This window comes from Thalassophryne amazonica, chromosome 3 (assembly GCF_902500255.1).
Source record: "Thalassophryne amazonica chromosome 3, fThaAma1.1, whole genome shotgun sequence".
NCBI lineage: Eukaryota > Metazoa > Chordata > Actinopteri > Batrachoidiformes > Batrachoididae > Thalassophryne > Thalassophryne amazonica.
Genome location: NC_047105.1, coordinates 109,464,756 through 109,490,912, shown reverse-complemented (window position 1 = coordinate 109,490,912; position 26,157 = coordinate 109,464,756). Strand labels below are relative to the sequence as shown.

At 42.1% G+C, this 26,157-nt stretch overlaps 1 protein-coding gene across 4 annotated transcripts in view; it reads right to left on the bottom strand.

The window, feature by feature from the left end:
• Positions 1 to 11,430, bottom strand: part of mbd1b (methyl-CpG binding domain protein 1b) — an 85,033-nt gene extending 73,603 nt beyond the window's left edge. For all 4 annotated transcript variants that reach the window (XM_034167288.1, XM_034167289.1, XM_034167290.1 and 1 more), the window contains exons 1-3: positions 11,299 to 11,430; positions 3,776 to 4,370; positions 1,277 to 1,417 (exon numbers count right to left, since the gene is read on the bottom strand). In XM_034167288.1, coding sequence (XP_034023179.1) covers positions 1,277 to 1,417; positions 3,776 to 4,182 — 548 coding nt within the window. In that variant the 5' untranslated portion in view covers positions 4,183 to 4,370; positions 11,299 to 11,430. The remainder of the gene's footprint in view (positions 1 to 1,276; positions 1,418 to 3,775; positions 4,371 to 11,298) is intronic.
• Positions 11,431 to 26,157: the final 14,727 nt, after the last annotated feature.

Here is a 26,157-nt window from a genome sequence, read left to right as displayed (position 1 = left end):
TTGGCTCATGACCGAAAGAACAAGATCGCGAGTATAAGTGGCCGAGATGAGTTTCCTCCGCAGGGTGGCTGGGCACTCCCTTTGAGATAAGGTGAGGAGCTTGGTCACTCGAGAGGAGCTCGGAGTCGAGCCGCTGCTCCTCCACATCGAAAGGAGCCAGCTGAGGTGGCTCAGGCATCTTTTTCGGATGCCCCCTGGACGCCTCGCTGGAGAGGTGTTCTGGGCACGTCCCATTGGGAGGAGGTCCCGGGGAAGACCCAGGACACGCTAGAGGGACTTCGTCTTGCAGCTGGCTTGGGAACGCCTCAGGGTTCCCCCGGAGGAGCTGGGGGAGGTGTGTGTGGATCGGGAGGTCTGGGCGGCTTTGCTTGAGTTGCTGCCCCCGTGACCAAACCTCAGATGAAGCAGAAGAAGATGGATTGATGGATGGATGACAGTTCAAGCCCAACATGCAGCAGATAAGAGGCGTTGGTGGGGATGTACATCAGAACCTCTCTGCATCATTCAAATAACCATAGTTCTGTCCTTTGTTTCGGCACAAAGTGTTTCAGATGTGCATCACTTCGGTTAGGATATATGCAATATTAGTTAAGATGTATGCAATACAACAAAATGTCCGAGAAAAATATGTCTGTCCTCTACATTCAATCTTGCATCTTTCAAACATCATGAAATTCCACAACTAGAGCTCTTTGCAAAACTCTATTGTACCTGCAATAATGGTAAATGTCCAGGAGGTTGCTCTATTTCAAGAACCCTGAGTATAGAGGCAGCTGTGGGACATAGCCAATGACGACCAACCTGTTGCTTATATTAGTAGATGTCCGATGATCAAGTAGTCACTTGTGCCATACGTCACAGAACTACCCCCAAAATGCCCTAATTCATGCCAAGTTTTTTTTTTTTTTTACTTTCAACTAAAATATTTTAAAATGTACAATACTGTTCATTCACTCTGAGTAAAAGAAAAAACCTTTGTAAAACAAAAGTATCAAGTCTTACTCTGTAATATAACATAATGATACCGCCCACAGTTGAAATCAGTCAAACTAATTTTAGCACAAATCACCAAGCCCTAGATTACTTGACAGTGACTTTGTCAACTTGTCTATCTTTAAATGTGTGACCGGCAAGTGGCAAAAATAATTAAACCAATCAATTGTAGGTGGATTAATTAACATAAAAAGAGTGACAAGTCTTCAAGAAGCATGTACGATAAATATAATTTCATCAACATTTATGTCAGCAGGTTTATTTTTAAACTACGGGTATTTACCTCATGTAATACACATCCTTCTGGCCAATACTAGAACCTGACCGACGAACAACTTCCTTGCGTTTCCAGCCCTCTCCAAGTGCAAGACAGTCCATCCATCCCTCATCAGGATGAGTTCGCTTACGCCGGGGGACATGCACCCTAAGTAAAAAATAAGCACATTAAAAAAAAATTTAATGAGCCTACTATTTATTTTCTGATTTGTCAATTGTCAATTACTAGTTTGGTTCATTTACAACTTAATTTACCAAAACAAAACTAAAAACTTGTACAGATTTGTGTCTACCTGACACAAAAAGACAGAAAATACAATCCTAACTTATTTCATAGGTCTGGAACTAAATTATTTCATGATCATTTAAACTGCTCATTATTTTCTGGATTAGCTGATTAGATGTTTGGCCCATAAACTGTCAAGAAATTCTGAAAAAATATTGACCACTTTCTCAAAGCCTAAGATCCTTGAATGTCTTGTTTTGTCCACAACCCAAAGATATTCAGTTTACTGTGAGAGGAGTAAAAAAAACCAAACCAGAAAATGTTCATTTTTAAGAAAGGAACTTAAGAAAGGACTCAAAACAATTAATCGAACACCAATACAGTTAGCAATTAATTTAATAACCAATTGCTGCAGATGCCTAATAAAAGTTTACTAATGCTATAGTTTAGCACCTTGGGTGATTAACAGTGGAACTGATCAAAATGTGTCAAATGTGGCATATGTGTAACTTTTTTATATATATATACTCTTATGTAAGAACAAGACACACATGGCATATAGATTTTTTTGAAAAAAGGCCACCATTTAGAATTTAAAGATGGTTACCCCAAAGGCAAATCTGTCAATATTGCAGCTTGTAGGAGACTTGGAGATAAGATTAAAGTATTGTTTTCCATGTTTTGGCACTCCGTGGATTTAATAATCCTTGTTACTTCTGTACCAGCTGTCCAGATGTACCCCCCCCCCCCCGCCAAATGCTCTTTTACTCTAAATTACATAATTTCAAAAATCACATAAGACCAAGGTATGTGCATCAAGTTACTGCAGCAGCCTGGTTTCTGTTATAGCTATCTGTATAAGAACTTTACACAGAAGCCATAAAAATGGACTTCTCAACCTGGGCAAGCACCAGTGTCAGACACTTGTACCAGTTTCAGTATTGAGCTCTGCTTCTAGAACAGGAACTACTGGTGACACAGTGTGTGCACTCCTTGAGGGAAGCAGATTATCACCAGTACATTGAGCGTCTTCGTGAAATTGTGCCCTAGATGTTCGCTTTGGACCACGCAACTATGCCAGATGGCTTCCAATTCACATCAAAGACATGGTCCAGTTGCAGCAGGTAGTTCCGTCTGTTTACGACCTATTTGAAAGTGGCAACTTTGTTGTACAAAAGTACTCATGCATTCTCTAGTATTGCTATAGTCCAGGCACATGAGCAAATGAATCACCTTGTTTTACTGAGCTGAACCACAGCTGGTCCAGAAGTAACAAGGATTATTGATTCATTTGAAAGCTCCTTTGAAATTTGTGAAAAAAACTCAACACAGCACCATGATTATGGAATGTCTGGTCAATTTCAGTCTGTACATATCAAAACTATAGTGAATACATTTGAGTAATGAGGAAATCTTTTTCAAGAAGATAGTAATGACTTGACAGTGTTGGATACAAAAGAGGTCATGAGTGAAAGAACCATTTTGCACATCCAAAGTATCAAAGAAGGTGGCCGCTCTCAGTATGACAAGTATGTTAAGGATTGTCTTGAGCAATCACTGACAGCAGTGTCAGACATAAAAAACATGACTATTTAAGACAACTTCACCAAAACAGTCTAGGATTGTGCATCCAAATGAGGTCCTTGAAGAACAAATGTTTTTGATGGTGATATGGATTATTATCCCCCTCAGACATGAGAACCAGGAATCTCCACCATCACTTTCAGACATGGGAGAACTACGACAATGGGCAAACTCTGATCTGACTGGATGCTTTGAATTTCTGGCAGTACCACTAGTGCATGAACCACAAGAGAGTGATGGAATTTGATTTTTTTTCTTCCTGATAATTCTGATGGCAGTTCTATCAAAAGCAATACAAAGGTAGATTTTATTTAAAAAGTACAATAAGGTACACTTTTTTCTTATCTTTAATGCAATCATTGAGTCGCAAAACATGGGATATGCCACTTTGCTTGACTTTCTACATGTCCTATTAAGTGGACCAAAATTAGATTTTCAGCGGTGGCCAAGAGGATGGTCAGATCATGTGTCCTGCTCTTATTTGACAGAGCTCCTAAATGTGCTTTTGTATAAAATTTTATACCTTTTCAAATTCTGAATGATTTTTCCTTATCTACTAGACTACTATGCAAATAAATATACTAATAAAAAAGATAAAAACTTTAGAGTGCCTTTCATGTTTCAGCATAATCTCATCTATATACAGCAATGGGACCGTTGTGAGACAAAAATTAAATATGCATACAATAGACGTACAGAATTTTTTTTTTCAAGGGCTTGTCACTGCCCGCCTGGTTTTCTTCTTTTGGATCACCCCTGCCAATGAAGAAGGAATTTGGCATGTCCCAGCTTTTTGCATCATCGTCTTCCTCCTCATCATCCTCAAGGGGCTCAAACCAGTCAGCAGGAGGATCAGAATCACTGGCCTTAACACCCTCCTTGGGCTCTTGTGAAATTTCTTCCACAGGACCAGAGAGATGGACATCTTTAGCACTGAGACTGTCTGGGGGTGCAGAGAACTGCTGTGGTGATGCAGCATCAGAAATGTCCTTTGCTTTCTCAACCTTGGTCTCTGTTTCAGTGGTGTTCTTCTCCGTGCTTTGTTCCACCTCTGTCTCCGGCCCAGTGCCAAACACTGGGCTTTTGTGTGGCTCCTCGTTCATTGATGTAGGACTTTAAGGTATATGTAACACAGCAAAATGTCGTGAAGAAAAATATGTCTATCCTCTACATCCCACGCAAGTCATATATTTTCAGTGTCAGATGATCAAGTGGTTTGATCCAGGCTGTAGAGGTTTGAGTAGATTAACAGCCAAGTTGTCAAAAGTGGCTCAGATTTTCATCACAGAACCTGTAAGAATTTAGAAAAAGAAATAAATAAATGTTGCTGCCTGCCTAGATCAAAGCTACAGTGATTGCAAAAATCAAAACACTGCTCTGAAACTTTGCTTCAAATCACTGTACCAAAGTTCATCATAAAAAGAACTCACACCTGTGCTAAATACAGTGTGATTACATCAACAATTATTTTCAAGAAATTCCGGTTGATTTCACATCTGCCAGGTGACTGGAAACAAAAGTGAACGAACAAGGACTGCAGTGGTTTGATTCACTGCCATTATTTGCGGTGGATCCAGGAAGTATTCACAGCATTTCACTTTTTTCACATTTTGTTATATTACAGCCTTATTCCAAAATGGAAGAAATTAAATTTTTCCTCAGAATTGTACACATAAAACCCCATAACCACAATGTGAAAAAAGTTTTTTTTTATATATATATATATTTGCAAATTTATTTAATGAATTAATTTATTCAGCACACAGACAAAAATGACAAATTAACCTCGCAGCAAAAACAATGAAAACAATCCGACAAGGTGCCCATGTGACTGAAAGTATGTGGGCAGAAGCAAAAGCTTATAAACGCCCGCCCATTTAACCAAAAGAACAAAAAATATACATATGTATATGTATACATATACATATATACATTCCCATGATAACTGATACAAAATTTAAAGTAATTACTAAACTAAGATATCAAAACACAAACATGCAAACAGCAATGGGCCTTGCACAAACCCCAAAAAAAATCAAAAAAAATTTTTTTTTAAACTAAGAATTCACGCGTCCATATGTATTCACAGTTTTTGCCATGAGGCTTAAAATTGAGCTCAGGTCAACTTGTAAATTTAAGTTTTCTTTTTTTTTTTTTTTTCCAATGTTCGGTGTACTGGGTCCCTGCATTTTTTTTTAATCCCTCTTTCTCTGCAATTCAGCAGATGCATTTCAGCTGGAGGTTGAACATGGAAGCCTCACAGCCATATTTTTTTCTTATTAATTTTTTTTATTTAAGTTACCGTGTTTGTGAAGCGTTGCGTGTTGTCCAACAAAGTGAAAATTAAAAAGTGAACACTCGGTGCGAGTCAACAAATCACAGAAGAGTGAACTTTTGCTGAGAGGATCTTTCAGAAACTGTTTGTCAGTGTAGCTAGGAATAGAACTGTGACTGAGAGAGAGAGAGAGAGAGAGAGAGAGAGAGAGAGAGAGAGAGAGAGAGAGAGAGAGAGAGAGAGAGAGAGGAGAGAGAGAGAGAGAGAGAAAGAAAAGCCGGCCACCCAGTCAATGTCACTCCCCACGTCGAGCGGGCCATGTTTTTTTTGTTTTTTTAAATAGACAAACACACAGCCAGTCTATTTCACAGAGTGGACCCTCTTTCTCTTAAACGTCTTAATTTTCTGTAATATTGAAAGCGGTAGCTTTTGCCGTTAATTTGATTAGCATTTACATGGCTTATGGGCATGACCTAGTCTTCTTCATTTTTTTCTGGGATGTTACAGCACCACACACAGGCCTGGCATATGTACTACAACGTTAAACGAAGCTTCGAGGCACAGAATTTGCCTCAAACAATTTTTGTAATCGATTATTTGAGTTACTCGACTAATCATTTCAGCCCTAAATCTTTCAGTCTACTAAACTTACTAAATCCCCTTTCACATTGCAGTATTTGTGTTTCATTTAAATACGCCCGAAATGCGTGCGTACTGAGCCTTTTTCCATGTTCGTTTCATACTTGTGGCTGAGCGTGTTCGCTTTTTTAATGTGTGCACACAGTTGTGTACCTTGCCGCTATTTACACCCAGTTCACTCCTGCCGGCTGTGCAGAACACATCACTGCACTTGGAAAACAGTGGACTGTATCATGAGGTTTTTACAGTTGCATTACTGCCACAATCAGGGCGTTTGATGAGCACACGACATGCAGCGAGTGCGCTTTTATTTTAAAGTCACAGGTTTGATCAGACCTGATCGATCAGGGCGTTTGATGAGCACGACATGCAGCGAGTGCACTTTTACTAAAGTCACAGGTTTGATCAGACACAGAGAGAGAGAGCGAGAAAGAGAGAGACAGAGAGAGTGAGGGAGAGCACGCGAGAGAGACAGCGAGCGACCGACCTGCTGTTTCTGTTGTGTTTCTGGATTTCTGAGTTGAGGTTCGATTCCCTGTTCTGAGCACACAGGTGCTGTGGGCTGCATGATCATGTTATGTTCTCAGCTGATTCCTCTGGATTCACACACTCAGTTTTTGGTTATGTACAGAAGCGCAGTGTTGCACAGACTTGCATGCAGTAACGCTGTGCAAGCCTGTTTAAAACTGTGTCCAGCGCTCTACGCCGAAGAAGATTAAACATGTTTAATTTCTTCCGTCCTACGCACGTAGCCCTCAACATACTGCTGCGTAGGGAGAAAAAACTCAACGTAGAGCTGCTAAAAGTGGGCGGAGAGCTGCTCAACTCAGCGTAGACGATACGCCGCAATGAGCAGCTCTACGAATACGCCAATGTGAAAGTGGCTTAAGTCGACTACAGTTAGTCACCCAACATTATCCGTCTAATCACCGTTTCACAGACAGTCAAACTTGTAGATTGGTCGTCTTACCTTAGTCTATGGTTTTCGCAGGCATAACGACATCGCACGTGCCGTTGTCAAGTGATGACTCCTATGCGCGACAGTTTTGTTTACTTCTAGGTTGGTCGTTGTCATGAACTAAGTAGACTTTGTTTCGTTAACTGGCTTTATTAACATTTACTGACCCATACGAACTGCAGAATCACGTGCTTAGCACTTAGCCTGGCAGTTTCACTCTTCAGTTTCCTCTTCAATACTTTTGTCAAGCCTTTTAATGCACACGTTGCTCATCGTAACAGCGACGTCTGGTGGCTTGTGTGAGAATTGTTAAAAATGCATCATGACAGTTGTCTGCCACAACCATGGCCAAAGCGAAGGAAGCTCTCCTTTTAAAGGAATACAAGCAATGTACAGGTGCTGTCGAGTGTTCCATCATGATAGCAACCATTTTTTGAGGTAAGACACTGAAGTTTTGTTGGCTAAAATAAGATTAGTCTCCTCTGTACCACGCTAAAACTTTAGTCGGGTAATATGAAACTTTTGCCGACTAGGCACTTTGCGCAACAACTAATGTCAAAAAATTAATGAACTAAGTGAGTTTATTCTACTAAACAAGATTAGACTGCTTTATGCTTCCTGGAGCTAGCCGCCCATCTAAACTGAGCCATCGGGGAAGAAGGTCCTTAATCAGGGAGGTGACCAAGAACCCAATAGTCACTCTGTCAGAGCTCCAGCATTCCTCTGTGGAGAACCTTCCAGAAGGACAACCATCTCTGCAGTAATCCACCAATCAGGCCCGTATGGTGGAGTGCCAAGACAGAAGCCACTCCATAGCAAAAGGCACATGGCAGCCTGCCTGGAGTTTGCAAAAAGGCACCCGAAGGACTTTCATACCATGAAAAACAAAATCAAAATTATTTGGTCTGATGACACATAAAATGAACTCTTTGGCATGAATGCCAGGTGTCATGCTTGGAGGAAACCAGGCACCATCTCTACAGTGAAGCATGGTGGTGGCAGAATCATGCTGTGGGGATGTTTTTCCAATGACAGGAACTGGAAGACTAGTCAGGATTGAGCAAAGAGTGTGAATACTTGCGTACATGTGATTCCTTAGTTTTTTGTTGTTTTTTTTTTTTTTATGAATTTGCAAAAATAAAAAAACTTTTTGTTGTGTCATTATTGGATGTTGTAAGTAAAATTTTACAGGGAAAATTTGAATTTACTTCATTTTGACATAAGGCTATAACATAACATAAAATGTGGAAAAAGTGAAGCACTGTAAATACTTTCCAGATGCACTAAGTAATCAAAAATCAAGTTAGTTACATGATTTTTGAATTTCACAAATAGTAGCTGACTATGGTGTCAAATGACCCCTTTATCAATTATTTATATGTATACGAGGTCTGTTAGAAAAGTATTTCGGTGTTTTTACGGGCTTCACAGAGAATAAGGAGTGTTACTACAGCTTTAAGGACAGCCCACAATGGCACACGGCGCGCCGCGCTCCGAGCCGCCATCGAGAGGCAGAAACCACCACATAATTTCTAAACGGATGGCTGTGTGGAGCCGGGACCGTCATGTGCAATTTCTCTGGTTATCACAAGAGCTGGACATCAGCCATTTTCTGGCAGATTTCACTTTTCACAAGAGATTTTGTCATGGAAAGCCGCGCGGAGGCTTTGCGCGTCACAACCGATTCGCTGATGAAGCGAGACAAAGGAACACCTCCGTTTCGGAGTGCCAGAGGACAAGCTGGGACATGCCTATCTCGGCTTTCAGTGCTTACCAGTCAAGCGAGTATAAGAGAAATTGTGGAGAGCTGGGCTTGTCCTCTGGCACTCCGAAAAGGAGGTGTTCCTTTGTCTCGCTTCATCAGCGAATCGATCGTTACGCGTGAAGCCTCCGCGCGGCTTTCCATGACAAAATCTCTTGTTAAAAATGAAATCTGCCGGAAAATGGCTGATGTCCAGCTCTTGTGATAACCAGAGAAATTGCACACGACAGTCCCGGCTCCATACAGCCATCCGCCTCTCGATGGCGGCTCGGAGCGCGGCGCGCCGTGCGCCATTGTGGCCCATCCTTAAAGCTGTAGTAACACTCCTTATTCTCTGTGAAGCCCGTAAAATTTTCACCGAAAGCCAGATACATTTTTCGAATGGTTTCCAGATGCCTGTCTCTAACAGTTTCTGAAAAAATTCTGATGGAAAAAAAGCCCAAATCCTTCCACCATTTCCTCGCAATGAAACAACGACGAGAGGGGTGGACCAGTGCTCACTCCAAGCCTGCCCACAGGCGAATGACGCAACTGACAGGCGTGGAAAAACTCACGCATGCGCACGAAGGTTCAAGCTTGGCTGACGTAAAAACATATGAATCAAATCCATATAGTTTTTGAAAAAAATAAACACGTGCAATACTTTTCTAACAGACCTCGTATGTGTGTGTGTATAGGTACGGAGCCCTGGAAGTGTCATCGCAAAAATGTTTTGCATGTGGAGAGAATGTGCGCATGTTTTATTATATTGTGTGCTCATTTAATTATATTGTGCGCACGTTTTATTAAATTGTGCGCTCATTTTATTATATTGTGCCCTCATTTTATTATACGCCAGGGCAAGATCTACTTAAACATGGCCACAATTTGTAAAACGTGCACTCAATAACTCAATATTGTCTTGACACATAAATGTTGGCTATTAGCCAACAAACCAGGAGACAGTGTAATACATTTCCCCATTAGAAATGGATCTGGTCAGGGTATATCATCACGGTTTGGGCGCACAAGGACATATAGAGAACTCTAGCTACCCAGCATGGCATCATCTGGAGTTTAAGTGCATTAAAAAGGATGCTGAGGGCGAAGCGCCTCCCCACTGTGAGTACGACAATTTAGGTCATATTATGGACTTCATTTTGAACAAAAGGAAAACATGCACACTTTTTATTAATTTGAGGGCTCAATTAAAGGAAAAAGTGCGCTCGTTTTATTAATTCGAGGGCTCAATTAAAGGAAAAAGTGCACTTGTTTTATTCATTCGAGGGCCCAGTTAAAGGAAAACATGCAGTCGTTTTATTCATTCAAGGGCCCAATTAAAGGAAAACATGCACACTTTTTATTAATTCGAGGGCTCAGTTAAAGGAAAACGTGCGCTCGTTTTATTAATTCGAGGACTCAGTTAAAGAAAAACGTGCGCATGAATTATCACGGCTAGGAAAACATAAACACGTTTTATTAATTTGAGACCACGTTTTATTAATTCGTGGGCTCAATTAAAGGAAAACGTGTGCACAAATTATCATGGTCAGAAAAAAATATATCACTTTAACTGACCTCTCCCGGGTTCTGTAGTAGGTGATGGAAATAAAGATCTATCTTTCTGAACGAAATGGAGCAGAGTGAACCAGACTGACGCCAAATAAGTACTTTTATTTAATTGTTTGGCTTTTGCTTTTTGTTTGATGCGCTGAGCACATGTAGTAACGGCAGATGCGCCATCTGGCGTTCAAAAGATGAAACTTCAATGAGTCAGTCTGCTCCATTTCGTTACGTTTTACCCCCTTTTCGTTATCATCAGTCCCCATTTCGCTAAAAAATTAAATAAAAGTACTTAATTAAATCATATTTGGAGCCAGTCTGCTGTTATTATCAGTCCCCATTTCGCTTAAAAATAATGAAATAAGAGTACTTAATTGAAATCATATTTGGAGCCAGTCTGCTCCATTTCGTTACATTTTACCCAAATTTCGTATTTATCAGGCTCCATATCGCCGCATTTCGTATTTTAGTATAGCCGATTAAAACATGTCGTTGACCACGTTTCAAACGTTCCAAGAGCTCGAATCTTTGAAACGTTTCATTTGATTCGACAACCGCCGTCTTAAACAACGAAATTCTTTCGCATTTATAAACGAGACGATTAATGCTGTAGGTTTACAGACAATCATGTCCACTGTGACAACACATTTACAATACAAACGAACAGCATTAAGAACGTTTCTGTCGGCATGTCGGAAACAATAACGACAACAAAACATGAACCTCGCGCTGGAATTTAGCCGCTATTAGCTAGTTAGCAACACTCTAAAAATGTTACGATGGTCCATGTCACCACTCAAAGCGCTCCAAGTTCATGAAACCTCTGGTCATGTTGTTGACTTCAAAACAGAAATTACCAACAAGTTCGCGTGATAAATGACAGTGTAAAAATATACTGCGTGGAGATAGCCGAAAGCTACGTTTCAGGTCTGACATGTTAGCTTTCACGAGCTAAACGTGCATCCAAGCAAAACGATTTTTTTCGAGCTCGATTGTAAAGTTTTCGATTAAGTAACTCCAATAAATCCCACAGGACAATTTACCTCATCTTCCTTTTTACCCAGCCACAGCACGTCCCACTGACGGTGAACAAACCAAATATCTGTCATTATGTTATTACGACCACAGGCAGAACGAGTCCCATAACATTCTCCTTTCTCTTCTGTAATGGCGGACTGCACATTGTGTATTATCGCCACCAACTGGACCGGAGTATGAAGCAGTAAAGTTCATAGACAGACGACCGTTCGTTATCGGCAGCCTGCAAGAGGGGGGGCGCATGGACCAAATGAACCCTCTATCCAACAAGAAGCGATTCAGATATATGCGTTTATACCAGACCATGATTCAGCAAAGTGTAGCAAGGATGTTCACATTTTTAGCCACAGACATTTCAAATGTTCTCTGTTACTTTTCAGACATCCCAAAGGGACCTCACCCCATAGCTGCACTAGCTGAGTTCATGGGGTTACAACTTGAAATCAACTTCAAATCAATCAGTATGACCCACTCTGTCAAAGATAATCATTACATAACTGAATAATACCCCCAACAAAATATTCATTACATCAATGTGTATCTAAATTAAACCCTGACAGACGTTTTCTTTGGTGGAGTACCCTTGCCAGACACCTAAAATACGAGGGCTGTCCGTAAAGTATAGGTCCTTTTTATTTTTTTCTAAAACTATATGGATTTCATTCATATGTTTTTATGTCAGACATGCTTGCACCCTCGTGCGCATGCGTGAGTTTTTCCACGCCTGTCGGTGACGTCATTCGCCTGTGAGCACTCCTTGTGGGAGGAGTCGTCCAGCCTCTCGTCGGAATTCCTTTGTCTGAGAAGTTGCTGAGAGACTGGCGCTTTGTTTGATCAAAATTTTTTCTAAACCTGTGAGACACATCGAAGTGGACACGGTTCGAAAAATTAAGCTGGTTTTCAGTGAAAATTTTAACAGCTGATGAGAAATTTTGAGGTGATTCTGTCGCTTTAAGGACTTTTCACGGTGCGAGACGTCGCGCTGCGCTCTCAGGCGGCGTCATCAGCCTGTTTCAAGCTGAAAACCTCCACATTTCAGGCTCTATTGATCCAGGACGTCATGAGAGAACAGAGAAGTTTCAGAAGAAGTCGGTTTTCAGCATTTTATTCCACTGTTAAAGGAGATTTTTTTTAATGAAAGACGTGCGGACGGGTCCGCGCGTCGGGACGCAGCCGACGCGGCGCGGCGGCACAGGAAAAACACCTCCGTGTTGATAACCATTTGTAAAATCCAGGCGGCTTTTGATGGCTTTCAGTGGAGTGAGTATATGAGAAATTGTTTATCAGCTGGAGATGTTCCAACTTGTCCTCAAGGCTTCCAACAGAGGTGTTTTTCCTGTGGCGGAGCGTCGCGGCGGCTGCGAGCCGACGCTGCAATCCGCCTGCACGTCTTTCATTAAAAAAATCTCCTTTAACAGTGGAATATCCGGATAAAATGCTGAAACCGACTTCTTCTGAAACTTCTCTGTTCTCTCACGACGTCCTGGATCAATAAAGCCTGAAATGTGGAGGTTTTAAGCTTGAAACAGGCTGATGACGCCGCCTGAGAGCGCTGCACGACGTCTCGCACCGTGAAAAGTCCTTAAAGCGACAGAATCACCTCAAAATCTCTCATCAGCTGTTAAAATTTTCACTGAAGACCAGCTTAATTTTTCGAACCATGTCCACTTCGATGTGTCTCACAGGTTTAGAAAAAATTTTGATCAAACAAAGCGCCAGTCTCTCAGCAACTTCTCAGACAAAGGAATTCTGACGAGGGGCTGGACGACTCCTCCCACAAGGAGTGCTCACAGGCGAATGACGTCACCGACAGGCGTGGAAAAACTCACGCATGCGCACAAGGGTTCAAGCATGTCTGACGTAAAAACATATGAATGAAATCCATATAGTTTTAGAAAAAAATAAAAAGGACCTATACTTTACGGACAGACCTCGTACATCCACCCCCAACAATGAACCTGGTCATCCCATGATTGCATAGTAAGAGGTGTGTGCAAAAAGAATGCAACTTTATTTTATCCCATGAAAACACCAAAGAGTGCAGACATGTACTGTGCCTCCATTGTAACGTCACGACAGAATGACTTGTAGCCATCCACAAGACAAAATGACCAAGTGATAGACAGAATACAGACTTTGGTCATGGACAACACTGTCTAATGTTGTCTCTTTTTATGTGATTGTGCTTTGAGAAACTGTGTTTTGCAGGATACGATGTCAGGCACAGTTTAAGTGCCAGGTCCAGTTAGGGCAACAGACCTGACAATAACCATCATAGCACCATACAAGAACTTGTGGAGGATGTAGGGATTAGCACAGATTCAGTAAATTTAGTTTTGACGGGGGATTTGGGCGTGCAGGGAATGTCAGCAAAATTTGTGCTGAAGCAGCTGACAGCAGACAGGAAGCAGCTGTCTCTGAAAGTCCTGCAGCTGCTGATTCCTCAGACTGCCTTCTCTCACACACACACTTCTGCCAGCAGTTCTGCCATTGACATAAGCATTTCTAGAAGTGCTCTTTTGGAATAGTATCCAGCTGGGCCATCGCATTCTGCATGAAGTCTTCTCACGACTTTAAATCTAGTGTGGTCAGTTACAGAATGAAGCCAAAATACAGACAGTAGCCACACAGAATGTGAAGGGAAAACAAAGGTGATTTATTTGCCAGTTTAGAAGTCCAGTCCCACAAACAGAAGGAGTATAAATAAGCACAATAGGTGTAAATATAGAACTCAAACAAAAACACAAGCAGTAGAAGGCAGCAAACAACAGAAGTCAGACAACAGGCAATTAATACAAAGATGTCACAAATAGCAAACTAACCAGAGGTGTCAAACAATAATCTGGCAAACTCAAAGTGGAACATTGCAGCACTAAACAGTGATACAAATGGACAGACGACTGACAGGTGGTGTGATTGAGAATGTGTGCAGTAGCTGTGCCGGAGACTTTGTGACATAAACATCCCTACAAATGTCATGATTCACAGGTAGTCAGAGCTCAGCAGGTGGTAGGGAGCAAATGCAAACACACAGGCAGATGGTGGATTAAGAAAAAAGGCTTTATTGATTATTCAGGCAGGGTCTGGTACACATAATGACAGTCAGCTTTGCGGAGGTACAGGCAGGTGATAAGCAGAGGTGTTGTCAAAAAACAGGCAGGGTTCAATAACACAGCAAAACAATGTGACAACGGCAAAGACAAAATCAAGATCCAGAACACAAGCGAGGTCGAGCAAAAAACTGTGACAAGAGCCAGAACGAAGATAACAAAATCAACGAGCAAGCAGTGGAAGATAAAACTTGCAGAGCTTAAATACACTGAGTGCATTAGGAAGTGATATGGATCAGGTGTGGTGTGCAGGCAGGAGGAGGGCGTGGACTAACAGAGGGGAGAGGCTGTGTGAGACAAGAGAATGCTGTGACAGGTGGACAAGGAGGTGACACAAACAAAACTGGGTGTGGCCAACAGAACTGAGAAGGTGATGGGCAAGAGAGTGGAATGATCTGAGCTGAGGACATGACTGTGATCCAAATGAAACTGGATGTGAAAGCATGAGAACTGAGACAAAGGAGTGCAGTGACAACATGGACATGATTAACAGCACTAAAAAAATTCAAAGACTACATAGAAACTAAACATGAACAGAATCAGGTTAGACAACTAGAAAATCAAAAGCTAAAACTAGAACGGAACTGACATGAATAATATAACTGTAACAAATGTGGTAAACCTGACAAATAAACTTTGTGACACAAGTAATCAAAAACAGTGGATCAAAACTAAACTAAACCAGAATGGAACTCACATGTGGCTGTAGTGTGATGAACAGAAAACAAGTTGTGACAAAAGCAATGATGAACAAAAATCAAAGACGGTGGCTCAAAGACTAAACTAAACCAGAACGGAACTCAAGATGTGGCTATAGTGTGAGGAACAGAAAACAAGCAGCTGTGACAAAAGCAAAATAAACAGATGATCAAAAAAGCAGACAAAAGGAAATCAATAAAGGGACTGACAGCAAAACATAACGGGCGAGGACCAAGCAGGGGCAAAACCTGACAACAAATACACACAGAAACTGACAAAGTGTCACAAACCTCAAGAAACTCTGGGGTTAGTAGAAAACAAACACAAACTACAAGGGGAATTACAAGGTAAAAAACAAATCCACAAACAAAAGAACAAAGACTAACAATTAAGGTGGAACTAAAAAAAAGCCTAAAGTCTGCAAACACAGAAAAACCACATGACTAATAGATGTCATGATCCGGCCCTTTAGGGCCATGTGTCATTAGTATGGATCTGTATCCACATTTGTATTCTGTGCCTTCTGTGTTTCATCCATGTTTTTCCATATGTTATCATTAGTTTTGTTTCTGTTAACCTTGTATTTGTTCACTCTTGGTCACTTAGTCACTCCAGTCTTAGTTTGATTCTGTTTATTTCATTTCTTGTATTATGCTTTGGTCACCGGTTCAGTTTTCTTTTGAGCATCTTGTATTCTTAGCTTAGTTCTGTTTATCACATTTTTGTATTAGGCTTTTGTCACAGGTATTATCAGTTATCAAGTTGTTCACCAATGAATATGGCTTTATACACCCTTCAGAAAACCATACAGCCTGAGGCCGAAAAAAGTTCTCTGAAGGGAGAAAAAAAGAAACAGCACCGTTCAGCTGAATCATTAGTGGATGTACGTGACACCGGTGGGAAATACACACGTGGAACAAGAGGTGAAGCTCTTAACAGACAGAATATTTTACGTCCACCAATGCTTCAGCTGAACGGTGCTGTTTTTTTTCTCCCTTGTTTCAGAAGCCATAACTGGCAACTGTCTTCTAGTGTTAGCGGAGGTTAGCCTGTAAGATCGCCGTCGTGCTGATAATCATTCGAGTACATTTGTTTAATGAAGCTGCTGTAAATGAAGAAATTCATCAAAATATTGACATAAATTGCGAAGGTGTTTTGCTTCTTTCATCATCCATCCACCTCAAGTTCCAAGCGCTCTTTTCTAAGTGAGGCGGAAAGAATTGTACGTGACACCTGATTGGCTGATTACTCGGGTGGTATGAAAAATATTACCCGTCCGTGAAAAGGGTGTATTGCTATTTATTCTTTAGCGTTTTATCCAATCACGTTAGCGTATCATTTATAGGTATATGATAATGGTTATTATTTATCTTCAAGTGTTTCTTGTGATTATGTTCTGTTTGTCACTTATTGCTCATGAGTTAGTTCTTTTCATTTATTGCACTATTCTCTAGTCACCCGTTTTATTTATATGGTGTTCTCATTTCTGTTGTTTTCTCTCGTATATTGGGTTTTTGCTTTCTGTTAATTAGTCACTTCCTGTTTAGTTTTGCTTCAGTATTGACTTTCTGATCAGTTCTCATAGTTTTTTCTTTTGTACTTATTATATCTTGGTTTGCTTTTAGTTCCCATGATTCTTGCCCTGTCCTGGTCCCCTAGTATCATATTCTGTTTTTGCTCTGTTCTCACGTCATCCTCATTTGTTTGTGTTCACTCCACTTCCTGCACCCACCTCGTGTCTTTGTCGTCCACACTTTGATTGTTTTGCATTTTCATTCACTCCCACTCTTGCATCTGCACACGCATCTTTGTATCTGACATCACTCCACTTTGTGCACTCCCCTCCCCATTATCTTGCCCATGCTTAATCTTTGTTCACTAGTCACGCCCCCTTCCAGAACTTTCACTGACACCTGCATCTTGTTCCACTAATTACACCACCAGTTATTTAAGCCCTCTCAGATCACTGCCTGATTGTTGAATGTTATTCACTTTCCAGCCGTTCCTCGTCTTGTTTTGCCTGCCAGTGTTTGACCTTGCTTTGCCACCTCCACGCCGTGCTTTTTGACCTCAGCCTTTTGGACCAAGCCTCAGCCTCACATCTGTCTGTACCTTTGCTTCACTGCTGGACCTAGTGATGGCAATTTCGAGGCCTCATGAACCAATGAGCCACTTCAACACAACTGGCTGAAAATTGACACACTGCTTCGAGGCGTTTGATACAGTTTGAAGGGTGACATCTGCTGGATTGTTTTGAGAATTACCCTGAGCGAGTGCTGTGACAAATGCTTGCAGTAATTCATGACTGATGTGGTTTGTCCTTGAAAAATACTAATAAAAAATGTCATCTTCATTATTGTGTCTTTCTTAATGTAATAAATAGTCCCTACAGATGCACACATACTGGTTATGAAAGCCTTTATTGTAGACTATATGTAGATTCATCAGTCCTCAAATAATATTTGGATGCAATGTGACGGGAAAAGTGAGAAAGGCATGTGCTTCTGCAACTTGTGCTTATGATACTGTAATTTGTAAATTAGAATAGAGGGGATAGGAGACGGTGATTGTGCAACTATCAACAATTTTTATTCAAAAAAAGAATCATTTCAACAGTGCTGGGCTTTAATCGGCTCCTCTTCTGCCTCACCACCCCTCCAACTTTGGAGAAGACCCACTCGCCAAAATCACAGCTCTTCAGTCACTCAGCTCAGTCTCTGATCTACCTATGAATATATAGTCTAACCTATAACTTGTGTTGATGTACTGTGTGGATAAATGTTGTATATGAATGGATGCCTGTTGTGTGTGGTTAGGTCCTATGTGTATGTAGCTAACTATACTAAATGAACTCTAAACTAGACCTAAATATAAACTAATGCTGTCCCTGTCACGTAGTAATTGGCAATAACACTGTCGCTAGCAGTCTCCTCCTCTCACAAACCCACAGTTTGTGCCGCGATTCAGATCTCATTTAAATACTTGGCGGGTCGTATTGACACGCCCAGATTATTCGACTTTCCCGCGAAGCTCGACACGTGGTGTGACGTAACGAGGCCTCGCTCGCAGTGGTCACGTGATGGGGGCGTGCTCGAAACGCTGCTCACCGACACTTCTGGTTCACAAAGCTCGATGCTGTGTCGAGCAGCCTGACTCGAGCTTAACATCACTAGCTGGACCTCCTGTGTACAGAATCCCTGCTTGTTTAATTAACCCTTTTTCTTACACCAGTCTGCCTGTGAGAGTTTTGCATTTGTGTCCTGCTCTGTTTGTGCCACGCCTGACAGAACAATCGGGCCAAACATGGACGCAGCAAACTCTTTCTGCTGTCTCAGCCGCAGACTCTGCCACCATCAAGGACATTTCTTCAGAGATCAACTTCTTCTTCAACTGTTTCCACTCCTGTGATACGCCTAAGAAGAAGTTTGATTATCTAGATCAAGCCTGGAACCTTTTAGAAGCAAACACTTGGTTGTACCAATTTTTCCCAGACCTGGAAATTCTGGATGATTTGTTTGCTGCGGGGAGACTCCCTGTATATGGATTGGACAGCCCGAACTCCAGCTGTCGTCCAGCCTCCCGCTCACAGACAGCGACTCCGAGTGGGAGGACATCGACGATGATACATCATCTGAGGCTGAAGGTCAAGTGCTCCAGGACATTGCCACGGAGTTTTTTAAGATACAAGACTTATTTTTTTAGTTTTTGGACAGTTCAGGTCATTGGCACAGACAACGTACTTTTTCAGCTTTAGATCAAATACTGCAGGCTGAGCCTGATATTGTGTCTGCATACCCAGACTTAACTAACATCAAGGAACTATTTAGACAAGGTCAGATCCCACCATATATAGAGGATCCCATGGATTTTTTGTTTGAATCAGGTCTCCATGATTCCTGTTTAAAACCACCTCCTTTCATGACCCTCTCCGATGCCGCCAACTTACTTCCGCCTGCATCAGAACTTCAGCTGTCACCTGCAGCAGCGGTGATCACACCCAGCCTGCTGCCAACACCGGCTCCGCGAAGCGCATTTACGCAGATAGCAGTTGGACCACACCAGCCAGGAGGACAGACGCACCAGCCGGTTGCAACACCATCACCACCCATGCTTTGTCTGGCCCCAGTGCCTGCACCAAGAAAAAAGTGCTCATCACCGCTCCAGCCCTTGGCTCAAACTTGTTCCTCTACCACAAACACTGAAGTGCAGTCTTTACCTGACCCCTCTGGAGAGATGACATCATGGGAATCACCTCTAGAGCCATCGGGAAAATCTGCCTCATCTTCGCACTCAGCGGCACTTGCCGGGACTTCCCCAGCGTGCCCGCCTCCAACTGGAATCCTCAGCCATGAACCACGCTGTGCGTTCACCACAAGGGGCGGAACAGCTGTTCTCACCAGCACTTTCTATCAGCTCTTCAGAAAGACCCACGTCAAGTGAACCACTCACCGGATCTCCGAAGCCGCACACATCTCTTTGGTTCTCAACTGATCTCATTCCCCAGGAATCACCAGCAGCACCACTCACGACTTCCAAGCTGCCTAAAGATCTTCTGGAAGATGTCACGGCTTCATGTGCTACACCTGAGCTGCGCACAGCTCCAGGAGAACCAACCCAGTCTGCATCACCAGTACCTCCACTCTCTACCAGAGCGACAGAGCCATTCCAGAAGGAGGACTCAGACAAGTCTGCTGGTAGGACTAATCTTTTGCCTTTTTGTGTAATAATGGTGCTTGAGTTAATATTCCACCTGTTGTGTCCGCCAGAAAAACATTTTCTCTCCACTCAGTACCTTTTTGGGTGGTCTCGGGACTTTGTCTCGAGGGGTTTCACAATGTTTTCTTTAATTTTGTTTTTCTGTGTACCTACATGTTTGTGGACCGTGTACCATTCACATTTTGGTTTGAAATGGATCCACCTTTCATTTTGTAATTTTAAGTTCTCACTCAGGTTCTTTCTAGAATCCCAGATTTTTGGTTGTGCCCTGAATTTGCTTCACTATAGTCACAAGCTTTAATCAGTTTTTGTTCCCTTGTTGTAGTTTTGTTTGTCCTCTTTTGAAGACATCCTCAGTCCTTTGCATAAAGGTTTTTCTGTATTTCGATCTGTTGTCACAGTTCTGCTCCCCTAATGGTCATGTTAAAGTATTGCATTTGCCTGACCCTCACAGCCTTCCATTTGATTGGTTTCTTTCTTTTTTTGGTTTCATCATGAAATCAGTTTGTCCCTCAGCTCTTTTCACTGTTTATTTTCCGTTGTTTCTTGGTGAGTTGCTTTATTGTGTGTCTGGGGAGATCTTTAATTTGGCTTTTAGGTCTTGGTTATTCAGGGGTTACATGGATTGGTTGTTTTTCGTTGGTCACTTTTTTTGTTACATCTGGTTATTCCATTTTCTCATTCAGTTCATGAGACAGGATTTCCCTTCCTTGGCAGTGCAGTCAAGTCACTCTTTTCACAGTGGTCTTTGCAGTCCCATAGGTCTATTGCCCTAAGGGGGGGTGAAGTACTCTGATGATTTCTGTCCCGTATCTGACCCAGGTTCAGCTCATGTGCTTGCCACCTTGCCCTGGCCAAACTCCAGGTAACTCCCCTGAATTTTCCTTCGCTCAGGGTCCCATCAGATCTGGCCCCCTGACTCACCTGTGGTGGTCAGGGGGCCTCCCTGTCCTGCTGTTTTATTCTGCTGAGGTCCGTAGCCGGCCTCTGGCCTTGCCTTTTTACTTTAGTCAGCCTCATGGTCGCCCTCCAGATTCCTCTGTAGTCTGTTTGCCTGCTTGCCCGTTTGTTTCCGCTGTGTGCTAGGTCACCCTGTTGTGGGGATGTTTGTTCCTGGTCGGCTCTACAGCCATCCGCCTGATATTTCCTGGTTTGTTTGTGGCTCCCTTGGGTTCTGGCCCGTCTTCTGGGAGTTTGGTGCCCTCAGGCCATTCCCCTGTCCATGGTTGGTTTGGGGCCGTGGTCTTCTGGGGCCTGTCAGTGCCGGTCCCTTGGGGGGGGGACACTCATGATCCGTCCCTTTAGGGCCATCTGTCATTAGTATGGATCTGTATCCACATTTGTATTCTGTGCCTTCTGTGTTTTATCCATGTTTTGTCATATGTTATCATTATGTAGCGGGATGAAAGTCCCAGGTCCCAATTGAAAAGACGTTCCCGCTAGCTTGGCTAACGGGGAGTTCCCCTTTGGCTGACCTGGTAGAGAAACGGTCTTTTGTGCGAGCCACGTGGGTTCGATCCCCACCGTCGTCCTGGCCACGAAGGTCCTGCTGCTTCACAGGTAACAGATGGAAGACAGAAGAGCTTCTTAAAGAAGTTGTTACAGGTCTGTGAGAGCTAGAAATCTTGCTCGTTTGTGGATGATCAAATACTTATTTTCCACCATAATTTACAAATAAATTCTTTACAAATCCTACAATATGATTTTCTGGATTTTTTTCTCATTTTGTCTCATATTTGAAGTGTACCTATGTTGAAAATTACAGACCTCTCTCATCTTTCTAAGTAGGAGAACTTGCACAATCAGGGGTTGACATCAAATGCTCCAACCACCTAAAGTCTTCCATTTCAGCTCATGAGCTATGACGTCGAGTAAGGGTTAAAAATAAGCTACAAAATGTCAATAAATTGATGTGTATGTTGTCATATGTGACAACATATTCAGTGCCAGATACCTTTCCAAGTGCCAGATATATCTCCAAGAAATTGGAGAGGATTAATAAAAGCGCAGCATACAAAACATAATCAAGCTTATTGCTCATAGCATTGCGTGATAACATTGCATGAACCTCCTCCATTGTTCATTATACGAGGGCTCGTAGGGCTGGCTTTTGATTGATTATAACCTGCTGTTATACAAATAATGAATGTGAGTTCAATGGTACGAATACTTCGTGAAAGCTGGAACAAACCATTCAATGAGGTGAAAAAGGACTATATCCTCAGTGCAGCGAGAAAAAAAAAAATCACGTCAGAAATTAGTCCAGCTTTTCATTATTTCTTCCTGTTAACAGCCTCCAGACAGTGCAGTGGATTTGTTTTCTGTGTGCGTGCATGCATGTATGTCTGTAGAGTGTAATGGTACCAAACATATGGAACCAAATTTGCACTCAAAATGGAATACAACAAAAATGGGACAATTAATCCATATCATGAGACATACAAAGCACCAATCAAATGACAAGGATCCATTCAGCCGTTGTATATTTCTCTGTCATTTTGTATTTAAGTCTTATGGCAGTTGGGTAAAAGCTGTCCATAAATCTGCATGTTTTACACCTCAGGCTACGGTACGATCTACATGAGGGCAGTAGGGAAAACATTTTGTTAGAGATGTTAAGTGTCCCTGATTTTCCTTCTTGCCCTTCAGCAAGAAGCTTCATACATTATAGAAAAACACAAGTGGGACTACATGATTACACAGAGGGCGAAGTGGCCAAATAAGGACAAAGCTAACATAAATCATTGTATTAGCATAGGAGTCAGATGTGTATAAAAATGGGGTCCTGGTAAAGATAGTTTCTTCGGCTGATATTCTCTCGCTGATGACCTGCTAAGGCTACTTCAGAGACAGACTGCTGAATGGACCCGCAAAGTTTTGTGTATGGTAAGTTACCGGTCTACCCATATCTAAAGGATATTCAGTTGTACTAAAATTGGTGGTGGATCGATTCTCTAAAATGTCATTTTATTCCTTTGCCCAAACTTCCCTCAGACAAAGAAACAGCCTCACCAATGTTTTCAAGCTCCATGGTTTCCCACAGGACATTGTCAGATCGAGGTCCCCAGTTTATTTCACTGTTCTGGAAGGAATTCTTCAGGATGCTGGGAGCCTCCGCCAGTCTATCATCTGAGTACCACCCGCAGTCCAATGGCCAAGCTGAAAGGTTCAACCAGGAACTGGAGAAAGGCCTTCTTATTGGCTCTCACTGCAGTATTGTATCACTTCCTGTTCCGGAGCACAGCGGTGTTTTTCTGTATCTGTATCTGTTAGCTGTTTAATCTGCGCAGTTAGATTGATCTAGTTATCTAGATTACGATTTGTTTCCCAGTGTAATCTTTACGTGCCTTAACTAAAGCACTCCCTCTGCTGAATCACCTCTAAATTATTTACACATTATTCACTTTGCGTGTTTTTAGGAATCCGCTAGCTTAGCGTAGCTACTAGCTCTTAGCCGATTTAGCATGGCGGCTTCTCCTGTCTCTCCCGCACTTTTCGCTCTGGGTGTGAAATGTTTAGTTATTCCTCGGCCTCCTTTAGCAGTACTGGTACTTGTAATAAGTGTAGCTTATTCATAGCTTTGGAGGCCAGGCTGGGCGAATTGGAGACTCGGCTCCGCACCGTGGAAAATTCTACAGCTAGCCAGGCCCCTGTAGTCGGTGCGGACCAACGTAGCTTAGCCGCCGTTAGTTACCCCCTGGCAGATCCCGAGCAGCCGGGAAAGCAGGCTGACTGGGTGACTGTGAGGAGGAAGCGTAGCCCTAAACAGAAGCCCGTTGTACACCGCCAACCCGTTCACATCTCTAACCGTTTTTCCCCACTCGACGACACACCCGCCGAGGATCAACTCTGGTTATTGGCGACTCTGTTTTGCGAAATGTGAAGTTAGCGACACCAGCAACCATAGTCAATTGTCTTCCGGGGGCCAGAGCAGGCGACATTGAAGGAAATGTGAAACTGCTGGCTAAGGCTAAGCGTAAATTTGGTAAGATTGTAATTCACGTCGGCAGTAATGACACCCGGTTACGCCAATCGGAGGTCACTAAAATTAACATTAAATCGGTGTGTAACTTTGCAAAAACAATGTCGGACTCTGTAGTTTTCTCTGGGCCCCTCCCCAATCAGGACCGGGAGTGACATGTTAGCCGCATGTTCTCCTTGAATTGCTGGCTGTCTGAGTGGTGTCCAAAAATGAGGTGGGCTTCATAGATAATTGGCAAAGCTTCTGGGGAAAACCTGGTCTTGTTAGGAGAGACGGCATCCATCCCACTTTGGATGGAGCAGCTCTCATTTCTAGAAATCTGGCCAATTTTCTTAAATCCTCCAAACCGTGACTATCCAGGGTTGGGACCAGGAAGCAGAGTTGTAGTCTTACACACCTCTCTGCAGCTTCTCTCCCCCTGCCATCCCTCATTACCCCATCCCAGTAGAGACGGTGCCTGCTCCCAGACCACCAATAACAGCAAAAATCTATTTAAGCATAAAAATTCAAAAACAAAAAATAATATAGCACCTTCAACTGCACCACAGACTAAACAGTTAAATGTGGTCTATTAAACATTAGGTCTCTCTCTTCTAAGTCCCTGTTGGTAAATGATAATAATGATCAACATATTGATTTATTCTGCCTTACAGAAACCTGGTTACAGCAGGATGAATATGTTAGTTTAAATGAGTCAACACCCCCCGAGTCACACTAACTGTCAGAATGCTCGTAGCACGGGCCGGGGCGGAGGATTAGCAGCAATCTTCCATCCAGCTTATTAATTAATCAAAAACACCAGACAGAGCTTTAATTCATTTGAAAGCTTGACTCTTAGTCTTGTCCATCCAAATTGGAAGTCCCCAAAACCAGTTTTATTTGTTATTATCTATCGTCCCACCTGTCGTTACTGTGAGTTTCTCTGTGAATTTTCAGACCTTTTGTCTGACTTAGTGCTTAGCTCAGATAAGATAATGATAGTGGGCGATTTTAACATCCACACAGATGCTGAGAATGACAGCCGTAACACTGCATTTAATCTATTATTAGACTCTATTGGCTTTGCTCAAAAAGTAAATGAGTCCACCCACCACTTTAATCATATCTTAGATCTTTGTTCTGACTTATGGTATGGAAATTGAAGACCTTAACAGTATTCCCTGAAACTCCCTTCTGTCTGATCATTTCTTAATAACATTTACATTTACTCTGATGGACTACCCAGCAGTGGGGAATAGTTTCATTACACTAGAAGTCTTTCAGAAAGCACTGTAACTAGGTTTAAGGATATGATTCCTTCTTTATGTTCTCTAATGCCATATACCAACACAGTGCAGAGTAGCTACCTAAACTCTGTAAGTGAGATAGAGTATCTCGTCAATAGTTTTACATCCTCATTGAAGACAACCTTTGGATGCTGTAGCTCCTCTAAAAAAGAGGAGCTTTAAATCAGAAGTGCCTGACTCCGTGGTATAACTCACAAACTCGTAGCTTAAAGCAGATAACCCGTAAGTTGGAGAGGAAATGGCGTCTCACTAATTTAGAAGATCTTCACTTAGCCTGGGAAAAGAGTCTGTTGCTCTATAAAAAAGCCCTCCGTAAAGCTAGGACATCTTTCTACTCATCACTAATTGAAGAAAATAAGAACAACCCCAGGTTTCTTTTCAGCACTGTAGCCAGGCTGACAAAGAGTCAGAGCTCTATTGAGCTGAGTATTCCATTAACTTTAACTAACAAAATTTTAACTATTAAAGAAAAAATTACTCATAACCATCCCAAAGACGTATCGTTATCTTGGCTGCTTTCAGTGATGCCAGTATTTGGTTAGACTCTTTCTCTCCGATTGTTCTGTCTGAGTTATTTTCATTAGTTACTTCATCCAAACCATCAACATGTTTATTAGACCCCATTCCTACCAGGCTGCTCAAGGAAGCCCTACCATTATTTAATGCTTCGATCTTAAATATGATCAATCTATCTTTGTTAGTTGGCTATGTACCACAGGCTTTTAAGGTGGCAGTAATTAAACCATTACTTAAAAAGCCATCACTTGACCCAGCTATCTTAGCTAATTATAGGCCAATCTCCAACCTTCCTTTTCTCTCAAAATTCTTGAAAGGGTAGTTGTAAAACAGCTAACTGATCATCTGCAGAGGAATGGTCTATTTGAAGAGTTTCAGTCAGGTTTTAGAATTCATCATAGTACAGAAACAGCATTAGTGAAGGTTACAAATGATCTTCTTATGGCCTCGGACAGTGGACTCATCTCTGTGCTTGTTCTGTTAGACCTCAGTGCTGCTTTTGATACTGTTGACCATAAAATTTTATTACAGAGATTAGAGCATGCCATAGGTATT